At 39.6% G+C, this 22,991-nt stretch overlaps 1 protein-coding gene across 1 annotated transcript in view; it reads right to left on the reverse strand.

Moving 5' to 3' along the window:
- Nucleotides 1–22,442, reverse strand: part of Mfsd14b (major facilitator superfamily domain containing 14B) — a 46,818-nt gene extending 24,376 nt beyond the window's left edge. Inside the window, exons 1-2 of the mRNA XM_060380347.1 lie at nt 22,309–22,442; nt 11,220–11,315 (exon numbers count right to left, since the gene is read on the reverse strand). Of these exons, the coding sequence (XP_060236330.1) occupies nt 11,220–11,315; nt 22,309–22,422 (210 nt within the window). The 5' untranslated portion in view covers nt 22,423–22,442. The remainder of the gene's footprint in view (nt 1–11,219; nt 11,316–22,308) is intronic.
- Between the last annotated feature and the right edge of the window lie 549 nt (nt 22,443–22,991).

Raw genomic sequence — 22,991 nt, forward strand, 5'->3', positions numbered from 1 at the left:
ATTTTCTTATGAACTTAAAACTGCATTAAGAGTCTTTTAGAGAATGTGCTATCAATGCCTGGCCCAACACTCAATAAGATCAAACCCAATACTATTGATGACACTCTATTGTGCTGGCAGACCAAAGCCTAGCATAGCTGTCCTTTGACAGGCTCCACCCAGCAAAGGACCAAACAGAAACTGAGACTCACAGCCAAACACTGGGCAGAGCACAGGGATCCTTGTAGAAGAGTCGGGGGGTGGGGGGGATAGAAGGACTTGGAGGGGACAGGAGTTCTACAAGAAGGCCAACTAACCTGGGGTGGGGGTGGGGGAGCTTGTAGAAACTGAAGCACCAACCAAGAACCAGGCATGGACTAGACCTAACCTCTACACATATATACCTAATGGGCAGCTTAGCCTCCATGTGGGTCCCCTAGAAAGGGGACAGGGGCTGTCTCTGACATGGTCTCTGTTGCATACTTTCCGATCACTTTCCCCTGGTGGGGCTGCCTTGCCAGGATACTGTGAAACAGGAAGTACACTGTCCTGATATGATTAGATGTGCTAGGGTTTGGGTAAGGGGTCTCCCCTTATCTGAAGGGCAGGGAGGGGAGGGATGAGGGGAATCTGGGAGAGTTGAAAGGGTGGAGGGGAAAGACTGGGAGAAGAAGAGGCTATAGTTGAGATGTAAGGTGAATAACTAAATAAAAAGTCTTTTAAAAATAAAATTAAAATATATTCACACTGTACTTCCAATCTTGGCATTTAAGCCCTACTTTCTTCTACTGAAGAAAACAGAGAAGCTATTAGAAAATTCCTTTAATCACAAATGCCACTTACTGCTCCACCATCTTTTAGTTGACCGCACTCCCCAGTCTCCCTTTTATACTGTGTCAGACCCCCTTTGCCTACTGGCTTCCTCTCAGCTTATAGGAAGCAGAAGGTAACAATGCTCTAAAACACGCAGTAACTCCAGGCATGGCCTCAGCTGTCAAAGGGGCAGTGAGTTACTACATCCTAGCCCACCTACATCCTCAAACTTCAACCTTTGACCTCTACTGAATATTTCTATGATGATAGTTGAATAGCATTCTCTTTGCACAGTTAAGCACATTAGAATAAGAGACAATCATTAATGCAATCATGCCCCAGCATGAACAGCATCTATTTACTGAACTGCATAGTAAACCTACTGTGTTTTTGTTACAATATATTGATTCTGGGCAATCAAGTTACCATGCAGGCTCTAAAATTTTTTTCAATCTGAATTTTAAAAACTTTTTGTTCTAAACATGGTAATGCACACCTTTAATACCAGCAGTTAGGAGGCTAACATAGGATTCAGAGGTTAAGGCTAGGATACACAGTTAGACCCCATCTCTAACACACACACACACACACACACACACACACATATCACATCACATCACATAAAATTCCACCCTTTTCTGTTTCTTTCTCCTTCCATAAGAAGGTAACTGTAAACTCTAACTGGAAAAATAAGTATAACAAACATTCCCCCCCCAAGGGGGAAAAAAGTCATAGGACAACTTTTTAAAAAGAGACAGTATTTAGATATTTTATGACAAATTCAAAAATCAAAATGATGTAAATAATTTAACTATAAAAGATAACTTATCAGAATATAGCAAACAATGATAAAAGGTACATCAATAAACTCAGGTAAGATCAAGACTCTTAATTTTATATTTCTCTAAGAAAATCAAAGACAATATAGTCTTTAACTATTATTTTTAATTAATTTTCTATGTATAGGTGTTTGTCTGTATATATATCTATGCACCAAGTGTGGGTCTGGTGCCCATGAAGGCCAACAAGGGCATCTGATAACCCAGGACTGGAGTTACAGACAGTTCTAAGCTGTCTAACCCAGGTCTTTTGGAAGAGCAACAAATATCTGTAACTCTCTCCAGCTCCTTTAATTATTCTTAGAAAGGAATATGTAGCAATCAACAACCAATATCTCTTCCCCACTACGATAGAGCACTGTTTCTTTATTTTTACAAATAACTGAAGTGAATTAATAAATGCTACTGAAAAAGGCCTTTCAATAAATTAATGTTCTAGATCCCAAAAACTCCTAAAGAAAAGAAAAAGGAGAAACAGCTATTAAAGAAAATGCATTATGGGCTGGAGAGATGGCTCAGAGGTTAAGGGCAATGACTGCTCTTCCAGAGGTCCTGAGTTCAATTCCCAGCAATCACATGGTAGCTCACAACCACCTATAATGATATCTGGTGCCCTCTTGCAGACAGAACATTGTATGCATAATAAATAAATCTTAAAAAAAAAAAAGAAAATGCATTATTAAAACTGGTCATACATATATTATTCTCAATGCTGCTAAACTTTGTAGCTGGCCACAGATAATAATCACAAGCATAGTCCTCAAAGTGAGGCATTTACAGAATTAAATGGGGTAGAATTCAAACCAGACAATGGTCCAAATTACTCAGAACTGCTCAAAGCAACAAAAAGCCTTTTAACTACAATATATTATTTAAAAATGGTAACATTTAGCTGCTTTATACCAACTAATCAAAATTATAAAAGTCATCCTAAGCATACAAAACACCATACTGTGGCTTTACAGACTGACTTATGAGGAATAAATTCATATTAATGGCTGTCTTTGTTTTAGATGTACTTGATGCCAGAGGCAGTATAATGATAGCAACAATGCTGAAAAATCTGTAACAAAATCAGAATGTACCCAAAATTGTATATCCCGTATTTGAAGATAAGGTGATTGACTAATAATTATTTTATACTACCTTGTCACTTTTTATAATTTTATTGTAGATTAGCAAAGTTGAATATCAGCTGTTATGTTTGTTAAAGTATTAACTTGTTTACATATATAAACATATGTGACAGAGGGAGCTAGAGATGACTCAGCAGATAAAAATGCATAGTGTTCTTAAGAACAATCAGTGTTCAATTCTCAGCATTCGCTTCACAGGGCTCAAAACTACCTGTAACGCCCATATCCTACACCCTCTTCTGCTTCTCACTGGCACTTGCACACACGCATAGGCATACACTGAAATAAGTATATTTTTTAAATGTGACAGACAAATATATGCCAAAATTTATTAGTAAGAGAAGTAAATGCCAAGAAAAGCTCATTGCATTGTCAGCTTTTCAAAGTGAACAAAGATTTAACAAACAATACTGATTAATTAGCAAGTATTTAAATGCCTTTATTATCATTTCCATGAACAGGCCTGTAGGAAATACAACTTAGACTGAGCATTGGGGAAACCATGCCTGTCAATCATGTGGGCCTATTTTCCACAACAGAAGAAAATGAAGGATTCTTGATCACCTAAAATGCTGGAGTGAAGTGGTTCAACAACCTGGTGATCCTTTGCTACTCTATTAGGAGTCAAGCTCCAACTGAATTTCCTGGAAATCCTGAGAACTGTTTAGACCCTGATCCTGAGCTTTCTCTCTCAGTGACTGGAACCTACCCTATGAAAGAGGTCCATGTACTTTGCAATCCTTCCACCAATAGAATCTATCCTTATGCTCATTATAAATCCTTCCAGTCTAGGTCCTAACCCTGGGCTTTATTTATCAGTCAACAGAACTCTTCTTATTGTAACAGTCACAGGTGCTTGGCTACTTAGTCAGGGAGTTTCTTTATAGCTAGTCCTAAAACCTTTGTTGTGACCCATTCAAGTATAGTAAAATTTTTTCCCAAAGTTTTACTATACTTAAATGGGTAAGATGATATTGACTCAACTTCCAATCCTCACCTCATGTGGATAATCTCCCTACTGGCTGTGAGGCTTGCAGGGTTCCTGAACACAAGCAATTTATAAGAAAGACAGAAAGACACAGGAAGGAAAAAATAAAGAGAAGGAAGGAAGGAAGGAAGGAAGGAAGGAAGGAAGGAAGGAAGGAGGGAAGGAGGGAGGGAGGGAGGGAGAGGGGGACAGAGGAGGAAGAGGAGGGAGGGAAGGAAGGAAAGAAAAAAGAGAAGAAAAAGGAAGGAAGGAAGGAAGGAAGGAAGGAAGGAAGGACTAAAAAATCCAACAAGTACATCTAACAAAACCAACAAGTCAGTCTATGGGATCTCGTGATGCTAGAAATAGACAGTGTACATGTGATTCTTGTTAAAATATTTACTTGCTTTTTTGTTTGTTCTTTTTGTTTGTAATGTGAAGAGTAAATTAATCAACAAAGTGCCTATGTAATGTGACCAAACGGACTAGTATACAATTGTACCTCATCTCAGCCACCATAACTCCTAGAAAAGCACACACTAAGACAAGCAAGCATGCAGCACACATGTTAGTCAAATGAAGGAATGAGTGGACACACTGTCTTGAGAGTTAGTTAAGAATAAAGGATAAGAGAACTGAATGTCACAAGAAAGTGCTCAAAGAAAAGTCTGGGTTTTTCAGACACTACAGAAAAAGATAAATAAGTAGAGAATGCTTATTTCTTAATTGACTGCTGAGCTTTCAAAATCAGCTTAAGAAATAAATTCTACAAATTAAAAGAAATGAAATTCTTGTTTCTAAGAATTTTAAGCATAGTTTTCTAAATTAAGCAGTTGATTTAAATGTACCATGGGGTATTAGTTTAGTCAGATTATTCATAGAAAATTAAGAGTAGGCCCTCAAAGCGCATGTAGATGAGAGAAAGGTCATTATAACTCCTTCTTCTAAGGCCACACTCTATGAAGGCAAGTTCATAAAACTGCTACAAGGCATTAGTGATACAAACTTTACTTAACTTGTAAAGTTTTAACTAAATTAACTAAAACTATAAGCTAACATGTAACAATAAGTAACATATTTCAAAGACTGTGGATCAAAAGGTAAACTGCTTTTTACTACTCCAAAATAATCCTAATAACTCTCAGATGAAGAACTAGTCAAAATACTAATACATATACTATTCTAGGTTTTCATATCATGATCCCAACACTGCTTTTTTAGAATTTTTTTTTAGTTTTGCCTCATTAGAAATAAGAGTGCTGTCCACTTGCTACATGAAGGTAAAAGGAAAGAAAGAAAAAGAGAGAGAGAGAGAGAGAGAGAGAGAGAGGAGGGAGGGGGAGAGAAATGGGAGATCGAGAAAGAAAGAAAGAGAAAGGAAAAACGAACAGCTATACACTCTGTGGCTAGTAACAGAGTCAAGATGCCAAGGAATAGAAAGAATAACATCTACAGACATATAAAGAAGATACATGAGTTTTTCTTAAAAAGGAATTGAATCAGTCTTCTTAGTAAAAAACAGAACAGCAATAACATATATTTAAATAAATACATTTTTAAAATGCATGGCAGACAAAACTATGTTAAAATTTATTAAAAAGAGAAGCAAATGCCAAGAAAAGCTCATTACATCTGTTTGATTAGAGAACATCAAAGGCAAACACAAAGGCAAGTTTGCCAACAGTGAAGAATTTACAGAGGAAAATTAGTACATCTACTCACTTAGCTACATTTCTTAAATAACATGACAATAAAATTATACTCGCAACTGGGTACTCCTCACACTTAAAAATTCACATTTTAAGCAAATTTATACAAGCAGCACAACTGCTCAGAAACTCAAGAGGCCATGTAGTAGCTTTTCAGCTAACTGCTTCAGAGTCTACTAGGAATACTCCAACACCCTCAAAATTATCTGCTTTGGACATTACAGGCAAGATACACCAAAAATTAAAAGAGAAAAGCTAGATAAGATATAAGAGGAGGCAGTGGGACACTGCCAGCTGGAGAGAGTAGCACAACTGTGGCCCAGGCATCGCAGCTAAGAGTTCATCTATGTCCACCTCTCCCTAAGCTCCTCATTTGTGTGGAGAACCTATACAGCATTATGAGTGTCCCATAAAACTTGAGTGTGCTTTCTATCCCCAGAAACAAAACAGTATCTTTCCAAATAGGAAGAAATACTGATAAAGGTCGTAATACTATTTTATTGCTCATTTTTATTTAATTAATTTCCCCCTTATCTCAAGGTATTTACACTTTTACACTTTGTTCAACATTGTGTTTTGACTTTCATCTTGCTAGGAAAAGCTTTATCTCTGTCCTTCCTCTACAATATTATGTATTACTTCTCAAACTCTAGCTCTATAAATTTGTCCACTTACTTTATTCTTTCTTTCCTAGTTGCAATAAAAAAGTACTAAAAAAAAGGAAAGAAATCTATAAACTATGATTTCATCAAGTACAGCAGCCTCTCAACCTTCAAAGGGACACAAATGAAGTGCAAAGATGTTTTCTCCTACAAGTTACTACAAGGACTGTTGTCAAATCGTTGCATAAGTATTACACTCAGCTTTTCCCTGAAAAAGCAGTAGGAAACAAATATCCAAATGAAGAGAGGTCACCAGGATTCATGTTAAAAACAAAACAACAAAAAGAATGGAGAAACAAGGAGAGAGAAATAAAAACTGAAGCACACCTCAATCCCAACAGATGTGCAAATTACAAGAAACAAGCCTCTACAGGTTCACAATTCCTCAATACCAGAAAAAAAAAATAGGGAGATTGCTAAAATGCCAGAAACAGATATCAGATTCCTACTTTTAAAATGATCAGTGACCATACAGAGGACTCAAATAAGCAAGATGACTTATCACTATTACCAACGTGGACAAACTGTTATCAAACAGAAGGAAAAATTCATCAAGGAAGTTCAGCCTCTAAAAGGGAACCAAACACAAATTCTAGAAATGGAAGAAAAAAAAAAATCAATTGCTTAATTAAACAAAAGACAGAACAAAACAAAACAAGAGAATGGAAAGCATCATTAGCAGACAACAAATTTCAAGGACAGAGAGGCTAAACAAACAAATAAATAAGCAAGCAAATGATCAAGCAAGCAAGCAGAAACAAATATGATCAAAACTTCCAAGTCTGTGACATATTCAAGAGACCAAAGCTAAATCAATTGCACAGAAGAGGCAATTGAGGTAGGTAGTTAAGTAAAGACAATTTATTTCATGAAAATATATCAGAACATATCCCAAACCTAGAGAAAGAAATGAAAGCCTAAATGGATATGATATATCATAGTCAAGATATTCAAAGTATAAAAGAAATAAATAATATTAAAAATTAACAATTGCTGATGAAAGATTTAGGTTTTCTTCTTCCTTACAAACTCAGGAAAGTATAAAATAAAGTATTTCAAGCCTTCCATGTAACTATTATGAAGATTTTTATACCCAGCAAGGTCATCTCTTAAAAATGATGATGAAATAAGAATTTTAAAGGTAGACACAAAATTAAGATATTTCAGGACAACCAAGAAAACACTGCAGAAAAACATTTAAAGGAATATTATACACAGAGGAAGAAAATAGTCCCATCCACAAAAGCACACACAAAAAAGAATCCCTTAGAGACAGATGAAAAAAGAAAGCTGGGAAGGAATCCATCTTGTCTAGCACAGTAAAGCAAAAAAAAAAAAAAATCACAACACTAACTAGGAGGAAGGAAAACAAAAAAACAAAAATTATCAGTAATCCAGCCAGCTGGAATACAACCTACCAATGGAAAACAGGAAACCATCTGAATAACACCTTGTGGTAGTAAGAATGAGAATGGGTCCTACAGGTTCACACATACACTTGATGGAACTGTTTGGGAAGGGTTAGGAGGTGTGGCCTTGTTGGAGGAGATCTTGGGTAGATTCTAAGGTTTCAAAAGCCATGCCATTCCCAGTTCTCTCTCTGTTTCTGTCTGTCACTTCCTCTCTTCTTTCTGCTTGTGGATCAGGACATAAGCTCTCACCTACTGCTCCAGTTATGCCTGCCTTCCTGCTGCCATGCTCCCTACTGTAATGGTCATGGACTCTAACACTCTGAGAGTGTAAGTCCTAATAAACTCCATAAATTACCTTGGTCATGGTGTCTTGTCAAAGTAATAGAAAAGGAACAAGACATTTTAAACGCAAATATCCTCAACTCGGCAAGTAGAGAGGCAGACTAATTAACTGGACTGAAAAACAACTATCTCTGTTGTCTCCAAGAAAATTCTTCACTAGCAAAGATAGCCATAAACTAAGAGCCAATGGTTAGATGTTAATATATCAAGCAAATGGAAGCTTAAAACAAGTAGGCATAGTTATTCCCAGATATGAAAAAGTAAGATTCAAACCAAAATTCATTCAAAGATATAAAGCACATTACATATCAATAAAAGGAATGCCATGAAAAGGTATAAAAATCATAAATATTTTTGCATCAACTGTTGGAGCTCCCAATATAATACAGTAAATATAAAAGGGCATTATAGGTAATGAAAAATTAAGACAGGTCCTAATAGAACTAACAATGGGAGGATCACATCCCATTATCATCTTTTAGGAGGTCTTTTAAACACCATTCTCATATTTACATGTTATTTTCTCAAGTTTTAATTTGGAAGGCTTGAATTAAATTACATCACCCAGCACTTGGGATTTAACATAAAAAACAGATGTCCATAGAATATTCCACACAATGGGTAGGAAATAAATATTCTCAGCAGTTCCCTAAAACCAATTCCAAAATTTGTCATATTATGGCCCAAAAACATGACTTGACAAAAAAAAAAAAAAAAAAAGGACAGAAAGAGAAAAAGGAAAATAGTCTCCTCCTCTAATCTTGTCAGCCCACAGTACAATAAAATACTGTCAGAAAGTATTTGGAGACTAAACAAACATCATTGGAGGAAAAAACAAAAACAAAACAAAACAAAACAAAAAAAAAAAAAAAAACAAAGGAAAAACTTTTTAGAATCAAATGAAAACAACGGCAGTTATGGGATATACCAAAGGTAGAGAGAAATGTTTCACAGATGTAAGATCACACATTAAAAATTTAGGTCACAAACTAATAAAGTACCTCCATGTTCTAGAAAAACAAGGCAACAGATAACAAGAAACAACAAAATTAGGGTAGAAATTAATAAAAAATGGATAAATTCCTAAAAACATGTCATCTCCCAAAATTAAATCATATGTGTATGGGGGTGGGGTATAGGCCATGAAAACAAAAGGGAACCAAGAGGAAAAAACAGCCTTAAAGGAGATCTGGGGACTGGAGAAAAAAGGATAACAGAACACATGGGCTGCCAAAAGGCTAGTGGAGAAAGAAAGCAGACCAGCATAAGGTATGTAAGGAAGAGGATTAATAGCAACAGATGAGTTTGTGTGTGTGTGTGTGTGTGTGTGTGTGTGTGTGTGTGTGTGTAAATTTCATGATGAAAAGCATTACTGTTGTACTGACTAGGTTTATCTCAACTTGACATAAGCTAGAATCATCAGAGAGGAAGGAACCTCAATTCAGAAAATGCTTACATTAAGATCAGAATGTAGGCAGGCCTGTAGGGCATTTTCTTAATTACTGATTTATATGGAGGGCCAAACCCATTATGGGTGCTGCCATCCCTCAGCTAACAGTCCTGGATTCTATAAGAAAGCAGGCTAAGCAAGCCATGAGGGGCAAGCCAGTACTTCGTATGCTAATTTTAAACAGATAAATGGGAAAACTAAAAAATAACAAAATAAAAATAGGGCCCCAGTGAAAAAAGTCAGAGTGTCCCAAGGATATTAACTACTTGGAGGATTTTAGAATTTGGAATTTGTATATTTGGAATTTCGGTATTCTTCACTTCTCATTCTTCACTGCTCTTTGGCTTACACGAATACATACATGCATGCACATACACACCAACAAAATAGTAATAATGAAATATTCTTTTAAAAAATCATGCCAAAGTCTTTTAACTGGCTATTGTCCACCCTGTAAACCTCTGTATTTTCTAGACTTAACTATAAGACAAAAATTGAATGTATGCTAAGAAGCTTTCTGTTATGACAAAATAATGACTAAGACGAGACACCTATTAGTGATTTTTTTTTTTTTTAAAGACAAGATTTCTTTGCATAGCCCTAGCTATCCTGGAAGTCACTCTGTAATCCAGGTTAGCCTCAAACTCAGAGTCCACCTGTCTCTGCCTCCCTAATGCTGGGATTAAAGGTGTACCACTACACCTGATCTATTAGTGGTTTTTAAAAATAACTAAAGACAACTGAAATTTAATTTCAAAGACATTTAAAACTTACCTTAAGTGTTAAATAATTGTTGAAATCTGTACCAACCCCTCCCCTCCCTATCTTTTCTTTGGTACTTATTTTTCTAAGTATATGCATACACTGAAGTGGAAATTTCTGGTTTCCTTGAAGACTCAGTTTTGTCCTGTGATGTTTTCCCGCAAGCTGGGCACATGATGTTTTGCTGAAGGCTGGCTTTTGAGAGGCTCCATGATGTTTTGCTGTGAACTCTCACATGCAGGGGCCTGACTTTGGCCAGCTTGAGAGCATCTGTGAATGGCCTCTGAGGAGAGGAGGTATGTAGAAGCCCACACAAAGTGAGAAACCAACACCGTTGCGCCCATCTTCATGCTTCAACACTTGACTTTGCAGAGAGAAACGTTCCAGAGAGTGTCTCCGGGCAATCCAACTAAGTCTTGCAGCTTTCCCTGACTTCGTGTTGCTTCTTAGTGTTGGCCTTGGACTGGACTGCTGGTATCCTGACAACTGAGTCTGGTAACCCCCTAAAGATCCCCCGACTCTAATCAGCAGGAAGTAGAAAAGAGGTACAGCCTTTTTCCCTACTAATCTCCTACCTAAAGTTGTGGGGGTTGGAAGCGAGGTAAAGTTGCTTAAGAACCTTAAATACAGTAGTTTGGTGAAAAATCTACGCCTACAATACATCAGACATCTTAGTTCTCCTGAAGAATAAAGAAGGCTGGAGAGGTAGCTCAGCAGTTAAGAACACTAGCTGCACTTGCAGAGAACCCAGGTTTCAATTGAGTACCCACAATGTAACTCACAGCCATCTGCAACACCAGTTTCAGAGGATACGATGTCTCTTGCACTAGGCATGTCTCCAGAAGTAGGCATGCAAGAGGTGTATACAGTCAAAAAAGGCCATCTACATAAAATGTTTAAAAAGAAATAATTAAAAAAAAAAAAAGAAATTCAATACTTGGTTTAAAGAAATGGCTGTAGAGAAGTTATCAAAACCAGGGATATGTTCATTCTTACATTCATCATTACAAAGTACTTAACAATTTTCCATTTGTTAGGTCTTCAAGTCAAAGGCCAATAACATTCAAATAAAGACACAATTTCCACAATGCTTTGTATTTCATATACAGCATGTATAAAGATAAAAGACACAGTCCAGTAATACTTACAGTTAACATTGGAGTTGTCAACAGGCCCCAAGCAAAGAATTCTAAGAAGATGACAATAGCAGCATGGTAAACACTTGGTTGGCCAAAGCCTTGTAGCTGAAAAGGAAAGAAAACTGTTAAAAAACAGTAGTAAAGAGACATAAGATGTTAAAATATATAAACTTTGGACCACCTTTATCACTTAAGATAAAAAACACACTCTGGAGAACAGGGATACAGCTATGTATTAGTTATTTTTCATCGCTGTGATAAAAAACCATGACCAAAAACAACTTATGAAAGAGCTTGTTCAGGCTTACAGTTGCAGCAAGAGCGTCTATAATGGCAGAAGGCAGCTGAACACAGAGCTGAGAGACGTCACTGAAAAGAAACTACCAGGACACTTCTTACTCAAAACACCACTAGTCCACTCTCTGGAGGCCCCCAGGCCATTATCACAATGCAAAATGTACTTAGTCCAACTGCACAAGTCCAAAGTCCAAGCCAGGAATAATGGCATACACCCTCAACCCCAGCACTGGGGAGGTACAGGTAAGCAGATCTCTGGGGTTCTAGGCCAGCCTGGTCTACAAAGCAAGTTCCAGGACAACTGGGGCTACACAGAGAAGCACTGTCTTGAAAAAATGAGAGAAGCATAATAATAATAATAATATAATATTATTATATTATTATTATTATATTATTATCATAATAATATTATAACAGAGAATAATATTAATAATAATAATAACAGAGAAGCATAATAATTCGGGTAAGAATTTGTTCAAGAATAAAAAATCTGTTTCCTTTATAGAATATTGACTAGCAAAGAGTCCTGAGGCCTTTGGTTTGTATCTCTCATTTGCCATGTCCCAGAGTGGAGTAGCTGGCCATTTCTATGAAGTTGATACCAGCTTTGGAAACAGCATTTAAAAAAGGACCAGTGAAATTATAGCCCCAGAGCTGCATGGTCATTATGCAAGTGATATATAAAAAGTCCTAATTGTGTAGTTACTTTTATTAGCCTAGGTTTACAGAAAGACACTATCATAGAAACTCAGTTATAAATTTGCCTAGATATAGTAATATGAACAACTCGACACTTGTTATAGTGTATTGCCTTAAGCCTGTCACACCACTGAGGGTTGGAGATAACTGACTGGTCAAGATGCTCACAAACAAACAACTGTTCTGTCCAGTGCCAGAGATCACTGAACTTCTGAGGCAGCTGTGTCCTGTTTAAAAATGTTGGCTTTAAGACCCATTCTTCAAAGGGCCCTCAACAAGAAGCCTGGAGGGTGGCGGTGACACTGTCCTAGCCAACTCTCACATGCAGCTTCAGTGGTGTTTTCTCTCATCCTAGGAAAACACTTTGTGAAGCCCATTTGGATGCAGACATGTGGCTGCAATGCTGACTGAATATAAAAACAGACTCACCGCAGTTTTGCATACCTGTAATCCTAGCACTTGGGAAGCTAAGACAGTAGCATTGTGAGTTTGAGGCCAGCCTAGGCCATTTTGCTATTTTTAACACTTTGAAAAAAGAAAAACCTATACCTTATTGCTTACTACCACTGTACATTTACATATTAGAAATTATTTAACTTAACAAGCATCTCTCCTAAAATGTAAAGATGTATTTTGCATTTTAAATATATCTATTAATTTTTTTAGAATTTTATACTTGCTTACAATGTTTAACCCCTTAATTCTTTCCAGATACACCCCAAACTCTGGTACCCTTTCCAAATTTGTGTTTTTTATCTTCATGGTTTTGAAGAGAGAGGAAAGAGTTTATTCAAATTATGCTTTCACATCACAGTTCATCATCAAAGAAAGTCAGTACAGGAAGTCAAGCAGGTCAGGAACCTAGAAGAAGCAGGAGCCAATGCAGAGGCCACGGAGGGGTGCTGCTTACTAGGTTGCTCCTCATGTCTTGCTCAGTTTGCTTTCTTATAGAACCCAGGACCACCAGCCTAACGAAGGCACCACCCACAATGCAATGGGCCTCCCCCCATCAACCACTAATTAAGAATGTTCTAGTACTGCACCTCTAATCCTAGTGCTCACGGAAGCAAAGGCAGCTGGATCTCTGTGAGTTCGAGGCCAGCCTTGTCTACAAAGAAAGTCCAGGATAGCCAAGGCTACACAGAGAAACCCTGTCTGGAAAAGCAAAACAAAATGAACAAACAAACAAACAAACACAAAAAGAATGCTCTACAGGCTTTCCCACAGCCTGCTCTTATGGAGGTATTTCTCATTAGAGGATCCTTTCTCTCTAGTGATTGTAGGTATGTCAAGTTGACATAAAACTAGCCAATACAACTGACTCCTTGTCAACTTGATATACAAACATCACTTTTCAATTAGAACCTTTCCTTTCTTATTTATCCCCATGGTGGCACACTAACATTAATATCTCTACATAAAACATAAGTAACTTTAAATTTAAATATATTAAAAGTCCATTCTGTTTAAACATACAAAAAGTTTTAAAAGTTTAAAGTCTTAAAGCTGTGGATTCCTGTAAAAAAAAAAGTCAAAATTAAGTTAAAACTACTTTTTATAAGAGGGAAGCATCAGGAGAGTCACAATCTGAATCAAGCAAAACCAAACTCCAGAAGTGTATACCACTCAAGGTCCAATTATCTGGGATTCATTCACAAGCCATTGGGCTCCCCCGAGGGGCTTGGGTCATTTCTCCAACTTTCCCTCTAGAGCACAGGCTGTTTTCTAGGCTCTGGCTGGTCCCACTCCACTGCTGATGCTGTTCTTGGTGGTCAGCACTGTATTGGCATCTCCAAAACTGCTGGGGCCCTTCAGCTGGGCTGCACTTCCACCAGTAGCCTCTCCTAGGCTATCTTCCAGGACTCTAGTCCTGCCACACAGTGCCAAGCCTCAGCCACTCTCCATGACACCTTCCAAACAAGCATCCCCTGGGTGACCACCAAGTTTAACTGCCAGCACAAGCTACAACTCTGGCCATATCATGTCTGGAACACAGCTCTGTGTGCTGACTCTCAGCACTTTCCAGAATCCCCTTCAATGACATTGCTCCTCCTCCTCTTCTTTTTTCAAGGCAAGGCTTTTCTATGTACCCTTAGCTGTCCTGGTATTCACTCTGTAGGCCAGGCTGGCCGCGAACTCACAAAGATACCCCTGCCTCTGCCTCTAGAGTGCTGAAATTAAAGGCATTTACTACCACAGCATGGCTGCTGTTCACTTTTTTTTTTTCAACATAATTTTATTGGTTATTTGGGGGTGGATTTCATACAATGTACCCTGATCACATGAGCCTCCCATTCCTTCTTTGTGCCCTCCTCCAAAACAGGAAAAAAAAAAAAACAACAAAAACACCAAGTCCCATTTGTGTTGACCATAAACTAATGGAGCATGGTCAAACCCAGTGATCAGCCCCTTAAAGATAAAAGAGTTGTTGTCCATGTACCCCCACCCACAAAAGCCATCAACCATGAAGAGCTACACTTCAGCATCTTTATCACAACTTTTAAGAACTCTCTTGAGGGGCTGGAGAGATGGCTCAGTGGTTAAGAGCACGGTCTGCTCTTCCAAAGGACCCAGGTTCAATTCCCTGCACCCACATGGCAATTCACAACTGTCTGCAATGCCAATTTCAAGGGATCTGATACCTTCACACTAAATGCACATGAAATAAAAAAAATTAAATAAATTATATAAAAAAAGAACTCTCTTGAATAGCTTCCTGTCTAGACTTTTTTGTTTGTTTGGTTGGTTTTTTTGTGGGGGGGGGGGGGATGGGGGAATCACAGAAGCCCTCAGTGTCTTTCACTCTCAATTGTGAGTTTGCAATAATTGGTACTACTGCAAAAGAAGTTTCCCTGACCATTACGCCCAGTGGCAGCACAGATCATGAACTTCCACATGGTTTGCAGTGGCAACATAGGCTATGAACCTCAACATGGCCTTCTGCAGCAGTGTGGACCATGAACATCAAAGCATGGACCACAGACACCAACATAGCCCTCTGTAGAAGCACAAACCACAGATGTCAGCATAGCCGTCTACAGCAACACACACCACAGACACCAACACAGGCCTATGCAGCAACACGGAACACTGACAGCAGCATGGCCCTACCATAAAGTGCAAGTGGCCCAATCCAGAAAATGAATCGTCGTCCATTGCTCAGAGGCAGGGCAATCGTGCAGCTGGGCAGTGTGTTCGAGAGCACAGCCTGCACTAGTTCCAGGCTGCTGTCCACCAACCTGCTGTCCTTACTCAGAAGGGATATGCAGCCACACTCCCACACAGGTTGCCTCTGAGCCAAGTCTGTAGTTCCATCTCTCTCCACTGCTCCGTCCTGCCATTGTTCCCACCTCTCCATTGCATTTATCAAAGAGGCACTGCAAACTGCTATGCTGTCACATGGTATATATATATTTTTTTGCCCAAACAGCTTTACATGCAAACACTTACTGCAATGAGTCATTGGTCTGGTTCAAAGTTTCTGGTTTCTATAGGGCCATAAATACTGGACTATCGCTGAGACTCTTCTCCAATATCCTTAATTATCCAGAGTCAGAATTATCTTGTAGGTGGGCAGGGTGTCTGGGGGCAGGGTCCCCAACACATTATCCTTGTGTCTGTAGGCCACAGGCACCACAATCCTTGTGTCTGTAGGCACCACAGCCCCAAGCTCTCCACCACCAAGGAGGGTGAGCAGCAGTGTGAACTGCAGCAGCAACAGCAGCCAACAACATGCTGTGGGCCAGCCCACTGGTCCAAGTCTGGTCCTGCTTAGCAACAAAATGCTGCTTTTTGTCCTTCCTTTAAAAGGTGCTGCAAATATTTTGACCATCATAGAGCCAACCACTGGCGTGTGGTCAACCTACCAGATGCCATACCCAAAACAAAGTGGACTCACCATTTCCCTGAAGCTAATTAGCAATTATATCGATTGATTCTGATCGTGGGCAGCCTCTCTAGTTCAACTGTCTGTGTCCTCTACTACATTTCCTTTTACCCTCAAATCTTTATTAACCTTCCAGTCACTGATCTTTCTACATCCACCCTATACTCCACTGACGAGCTTAAAAGATAACCTACAAATTACTGCCATCTGTGGAGCTTTTCAAATTATGGCATTTTGGGTGATTCTATCAAAAGGATGTCTAAGGCTAGAGATATATGTAGCTCAGTGGCAGAGTAAATGCTTAGCCTGGAATGAGACCTTTGTTTAAACCTCCAGCACAACTTAAAACAGAAAAATAAACTGTGGAAGTCTGTACCTCTACTTCTCTCGGAACAGGCTCAGCAAGCTGTTCTGACCAAGAGAAATGGAAAAGGAAACGTCAAGGGTAATGACAGAGGCTTGTGAATGGAAACATTTGATTATCTACAAGCAGAATCAGCATATACAAGTGGCAGGCAGCCTGCACACCAGAAACCTGAACAAGAACTGACAGGAACCAAATTCAGCCTGCCTCTCAAGGAAAGCAAATTCAGATCTGCACTTAGCATTCACCCGGTTTCCTATACTATGAAGTCTGGCCTGGCTACTGTGTATATGGACAAAAGGTCCGTGCCCAAGTATGTTTTTATCCCTTTCTCAATATGACCTGACAAGTTCAGATGAATGAAGGCACTGACTTTTCTTAATCTGATCTGTCTGTTGGAAAAAGATCATTGTTCCACACAATTCCCAACTTTAAGATCAAAGTACCAATCCCTGCCAGCATGGAAAACAAGAGAGATGCTGTCATTTTTGTAACGTGCAGTCAGCAGCTATTTGTACTCTATTCCACACCCCTCTTTCTTTCTTTTTTTTTTCCAAAGGTACAGATTTAAATTTTTTAACCACTGTAACAGCTTTTAAATGATTGAAAGGCCAATCAGATCACCCCATGCTAGCCTCAAGTACCCATAACAATCAATTAGGTTGGTGCAGCTATTAGTAAATATGAGAGATATGTGTGGGGGTGGTGAGGGACAAGGTCACCTCAAAAGACTTCAAAGAAGGGGGAAGTACTCATCCCCCTAGCCCTGGTTCCATTTTGAGACTTCATTTGTGAGCTACAAGTCCCTACAAGTGTGCAGTGGATCAGGAACTTTTGAGTAGTCCTAGGAGTCACTGACACTTCACTCCCCGTTCCCTATGGGCCTTCCACAAAACTTACCTCACATCCCCCACAATGTTTGGAAGAAAATTTTATAAGAGGGTTTTAGCCCGTTTTAGTGTGCATGTTTCTAAGGTTTCAGTACTCAGGAGTTCACACATTGTCTAGGATACTTAGTAAACATATTCTAGCATACTCTGTCAACTTGCATGGTATTTGGAAGTATGAAATGACTATATGACTACCAGAAAAGCCCTCTCACCTGTTTTCTGGATTTTTCTGTCTCTTTGTCTCTGTCTCCCTCTCTCTCTCTCTCACTTTCTCACACTCTCTCATTTTTCTCTTAAGGGTTAGTTATTTTACCTAGGATGTTAACTTTTGCTCCTTAAAGGATAAGGCATTTAAAAAAGCGTATATGACTTTGTGTATGCATTTTAATTTTGTTTACACATATGTTTCTGGTCTATATTCTATTAGTCTAGATTCTATTCTTCTTTTTTTATTATTCTTTATTAATTACACTTTATTCACTTTGTATCCCCCCTGTGGTTCCCTCCCTCCTCCTGTCCCAATCCCTCCCTTCCTCCACCCTCTGCATGCATGCCCCTCCCCAGGTCCACTGATAGGGGAGGTCTTCTTTTCCTTCCTTCTGATCCTAGTCAATTAGGTCTCATCAGGAGTGGCTGCATTGTCTTCTTCTGTGGCCTGGTAATGCTGCTTCCCCCTCAGGGGGAGGTGATCAAAGAGCAGGCCAATCAGTTCATGTCAGAGACAGTCCCTGTTCCTATTACAATGGAACCCACTTGGATATTGAACTGCCATGGGCTACAGGGGTCTGTGCAGGGGTCTTAGGTTATATCCATGCATAGTCCTTGGTTGGAGTATCAGTCTCAGGAAAGACCCCTGTGCTCAGAATTTTTGGTTCTGTTGCTCTCCTTGTGGAGTTCCTGTCTTCTCCAGATCTTACTGATTCCCACTTCTTTCCTAAGATTCCCTGCACTCTGCCCAAAGGTTGCCCATAAGTCTCAGCATCTGCACTGATAGTCTGCAGGGCAGAGCCTTTCAGACATCCTCTGTGTCAGGCTCCTGACTTGTTCCTTCTTTTCTCCTTCTTCTCCCTCTTTCTTTCTTTACAGGGTGCCAACACTAAAGGACAGACAGCATGGTCACTCCAATAAATTATATTCATTCTATGAGATAAAAGGTTATTATTTTAAAGGGGTGGAGAGGGTAGAAATGCGTTACTAGTACCAGATAAAATGTTATAGTCCCTTGAAGGAACCTATATTAATTTCCTTTAAAAAAAAACTGTCCTCAAAACTCTTGAATTTTATTTGATTGCCAGTTTTGCAATATAAAATAAAAAACTTAGCTAGGGAAAATAAAGTTTTAAAAATCTGTTGTAAGCCAAATTGTCTACAGCTAATATTACATTTATTATATAGCCAACCTTTCATATTTGTAAGTTCCACATCTATCCACAGACTCAATATACATATATATTTTGAATATATATATTGTCTGAATATATTCAAACTAGAAATTCAGAAATTTTTCTCATCATTATTCCCTAACAAATAAGATACAGCAATTATTTATATAGCATTTACATTGTATTGAGTATTATAAGTTATCCAAAGATGTTATATAGACATGTGTTGGCCTGATAAAAGTGATAAGCTGTTATACACTGTATATTTTTAAAAATGGGTAAAAGCAAACAGTTATTGACAATAAGTCATAAATAAATTTATTTTTAAACAATTCTTTGGTATATTTAGATAGATAATATTACGATTTACTAAAGATGAAAGAAATTTAATACTAACAAGATGAATACGCTTTATTTTTATTTAAAGAATTAACTATTGTCTGAATGTCTGATACTCCATTACGCAGAGTTGACGATGTTTTTTCAAGTTCATATAAAAAAAGTTGTTGGAAGCTGGGTGTGGTGGTGCACGCCTGTAATCCCAGCACTCCGGGAGGCAGAGGCAGGTGGATTGCTGTGAGTTTGAGGCCAGCCTGGTCTACAAAGCAAGTCCAGGACAGCCAAGGCTACACAGAGAAACCCTGCCTCGAAAAGAAAAAAAAAAAAAAAAAAAAATAGTCCTGTGCCCAGGCAATCTTCCTTGTGATTAGTAGTAATACCAAAGAATCCAAAAGTATGAGTATCCCCAGAAACTAAGGAAAAAAAAATTACTCATTAGAATAGAATCATGGAAGTTGTAGAACACAGTACTTGAAAGCAATTCTGGAAAGAAACTATGAAAATAAAATTTTAAAAAAATGAATAATTTCGGAGTACTGGCATATGACATAAACCCCTACAATAAAAGATATTCATTGTTTTTACACCCTCCATTGGGCCCTGCACATGCCAGTCATTTCATTAACTATAGGGAAAAGAAAAGGAAAACAGTATTCTCAGCAATCAACAATGACTGTACCTACTACTCCCAAAGAGGAGGAAAGACTGGAAAGAAATTTACCTTTGCCCAAAATTAGATAAGCATTAGGATCCAAAGAAAGGTTAGGGAATAAACAGAGTCTAGGTTTCTTTGATAAATACCCTACAAATGTCCCTGTTTTAAGCACACTGGTTTTAGATTGGGGTATGGTTCCTTTCTAAATTAGAAAATGGGAACCAAATATTTCTATCATAGTAAGGGCTCACATATATAACCTGGCCATTCAAACTTCACGTGTGGGCTGGGGAGAGGGCACATTCAGTAAATACCTGACATGCAAGCTAAAGGATCTGAGTTCAGATCTCTACCATACAAGTAAAAAGCTGGCAAGCTGGTGGTGCAGTAACTCTAGCACCAGGAATGGGGGGAGGAAGGATGGGATGAGGGCACAAAGCAGAAATAGAAGGATCTTTGAGCCAGTCTAATAAATCTGTGTGCTCCAAATTGAGAGACCTTTTATCTCAAAACATATACGGTGTGCTCCTGAACCTGTAAACATATATTATACATATATACTAAATAGATAAATTTTTAAAAGGTAGAAAGAAATAGAGAAAAGACACCCTACATTGACCTCTGGCAGGTACACAAACATATACAAACAAACAAACTATAAACTTAAAAACATTTCACACATTCATAAAATACTAAGAATATCCCCAAATATTTATTTAGGGCCTATCAGGTACCAGGTTGCAGCAACTCTAACAACCTATGAGGTACATACTATTTGGAGAGGTTATATAACTCACCCAAAGTAATACAAGCGATAAAGATAGAAACTGGAATTCCAAGCATGGCCACCTAATTACTATGCTAAGATGCTTCCCCTTGGCAGTTTACTTCTTATTCTATATGCCAAAGGGAGTCAGCTGGGGAGAGTAGGGGAAAATGGCACTACCAATAATACCAACATGTTCCTTCTCACTAACCAGCAATGTGGAGGAGGGCAGCCGGGTGAGCTCAAGAAAATAGGGGTAAAAAGTTCTGAGGAACTGAACCCTAGATACAAAGGAGAGGACAAGAGGCTAAAATTTGTACATATATATGCAATGTTGTAAGTATGGGAAGAAGTGAAGGAAAACATTTGTTAGGCTATTGGCCCGTCCACTAGTTAGTAATTACTGTGAATCCACTGGCGGAAGACAAGAAGGGGAAGCGGTAATTTAGTTTCATTAGGGGTAGGAAGAAGTGTTGCCTCCTTAATGAGAAAAACCAGTATTACAGAACTCATCTCACAAGGTAAGAGTTCCTCATTAGAAAAGCCTTAGCGTTGAAAAAATGACACAACACCCCCATCCTTTCTCAATACTCATTTTACAGATCAGGTACTGAGCGGCAAAACTCTAGCAGAATTAGGACTAGAAACAAGCTCTAGCCTAGGTCTAAAACACCAAAGAAATGAACCACAAGAATGGTTCAAGAAACAAAACTCCAAGATCTGTACCTTGCAGACTAGTGACGATTCCTGCAATTCTGTACCAGTACTAAATACAAAGTGCTTATGCTTTACTTCAGTATTTTTGCATGTATAAATTTTTACCTAAAATCTCATTCTGCATACTGCTTCTAATTTTCCACCCTCCCACCTCTACCAAAGATGAAATCACATAATCAAATACTTAGTAGTCTTTAGCAAAAATTAAATGTGCAAGCATAAAAACTAAAAAAAAAACCAAAAACTTGACGCTCGTTTTTGTTCGAGACAGGGTCTCGCTGTGTAGCCTTGACTGTTCTGGACTCGATTTATAGACTAGGCTGGCCTTGAACTCACAGTGATCCTCCTACTTTTGCCTCCCAGAATGCTGCAGCTGCAGGCATTCGCCACCATGCCCGGCTCGCTTTGCACTATTTCTCACTGAACAAACTCTCCATGGTGGCAAGAGTTTGTACTCAACTCACTGCAACAACACTTTGTTTCTGGTCCTAAGTAGACCCTCCCCCAAAGATCCTTTTTATACTTAGGACTGAAGAAATGACATTCCTTGTGCTTAATTTCTCACCATAAAAAAACCAAGGCGGCATTTATAAGACCTGTACTCTAAATTCAGGTCAATGAAAATAAGCTTTCCTATCCTGTCAAAGTCATCTCTAGTGTCTCTAGAGGAGATCAGGCTGAACTTAGTCCTTCGGTACAGAGATCATCAGTTTCCGCTCAGCACCCTACAGTCTCTCCCCTGCACTAGAGGAGGAAGGAACAGAAAGGTACCACCCACCTCGACCTCCAGCATCCCTGTAGGCTACTCCGGAGACTGGGTCAAACGACGGTTTTAAGAACTCCCCATCCATTGCCTAAATTGCCTTGGACAAACAAAATCTGTGCCCAGAAGATTCTCTCAAGTGAGTGTGAATGGAGAATTAGGAGAGACCCAAATTACTTGTATTTCCTGTCCCATGTCTGCTGGCTCTTGAGTCCATAACCAAATCTCCCAGACCTTCGTCTAGGTAGGAGATACTAGGAAAGCTGGCTTCTCAATGAACCTGGCTCTTCTAGAAAAGACCGAAATTCCAAGTCCCCGCCGGAACCCAGTCCAAACCTACCCAGCTGCCGCTCGCGGCCTGAGCGCTCCCGCGCTTCTCAGGCATGGCTGACGCCTTGGGCGAGGCCACCGCCTTCCACCCCGGCTCCTCCGGCTCCTCCCCGTCCGTGCTCATGCCGCCGTCATGCCCGGGCAGCCTCGGGTCGCTCCCAGACACCGGCGACGCCGCGAGTGCGGCGGCGGGGCCCGCGTCTTCATGGGCTCCGCGGTCCGCAGCGGCCTGCCGCTCAGGCGGCGGCGCCAGGGGCGACGCCGGCTGCCGAGTGCACACAGGAGCCGGAGCCGTGCGGGAAGCGCACAGGGCCCGCAGCTAGAGCGTCGTAGCCGTGAGCACTGGCGGCGAGCGTTTGTCAGCAGCACCCGGACAGTAAGCGGACTGCAGCTGACCCGGCGCTCTAAGCAATGGCGGACCCCGCCTAGACCGCCCACCCTTCTCAAGTAGCTCAAGCAAGCTCCGCCCCGGCCGCGTAGCGCATCAAAACGACGTCATCTTCTGGGGACTCCAGGCCTATTGCTTTTTACCGAGACGGGAAGGACCCCAAGCTTTCTTGATTAGGCTTATTGTAAGCCCTAGTGATTCCCAGTTTCCTCCTACCACGGGACAGGATTCCAACTGCGCATCATCACCCCTTCCTTTCTTTGTGAGTTTTGGGGATCTGACTTCTGTCCTCAGGTGGAACTGAG

The sequence above is a fragment of the Meriones unguiculatus genome, chromosome 3 (genome assembly GCF_030254825.1).
Source record: "Meriones unguiculatus strain TT.TT164.6M chromosome 3, Bangor_MerUng_6.1, whole genome shotgun sequence".
NCBI lineage: Eukaryota > Metazoa > Chordata > Mammalia > Rodentia > Muridae > Meriones > Meriones unguiculatus.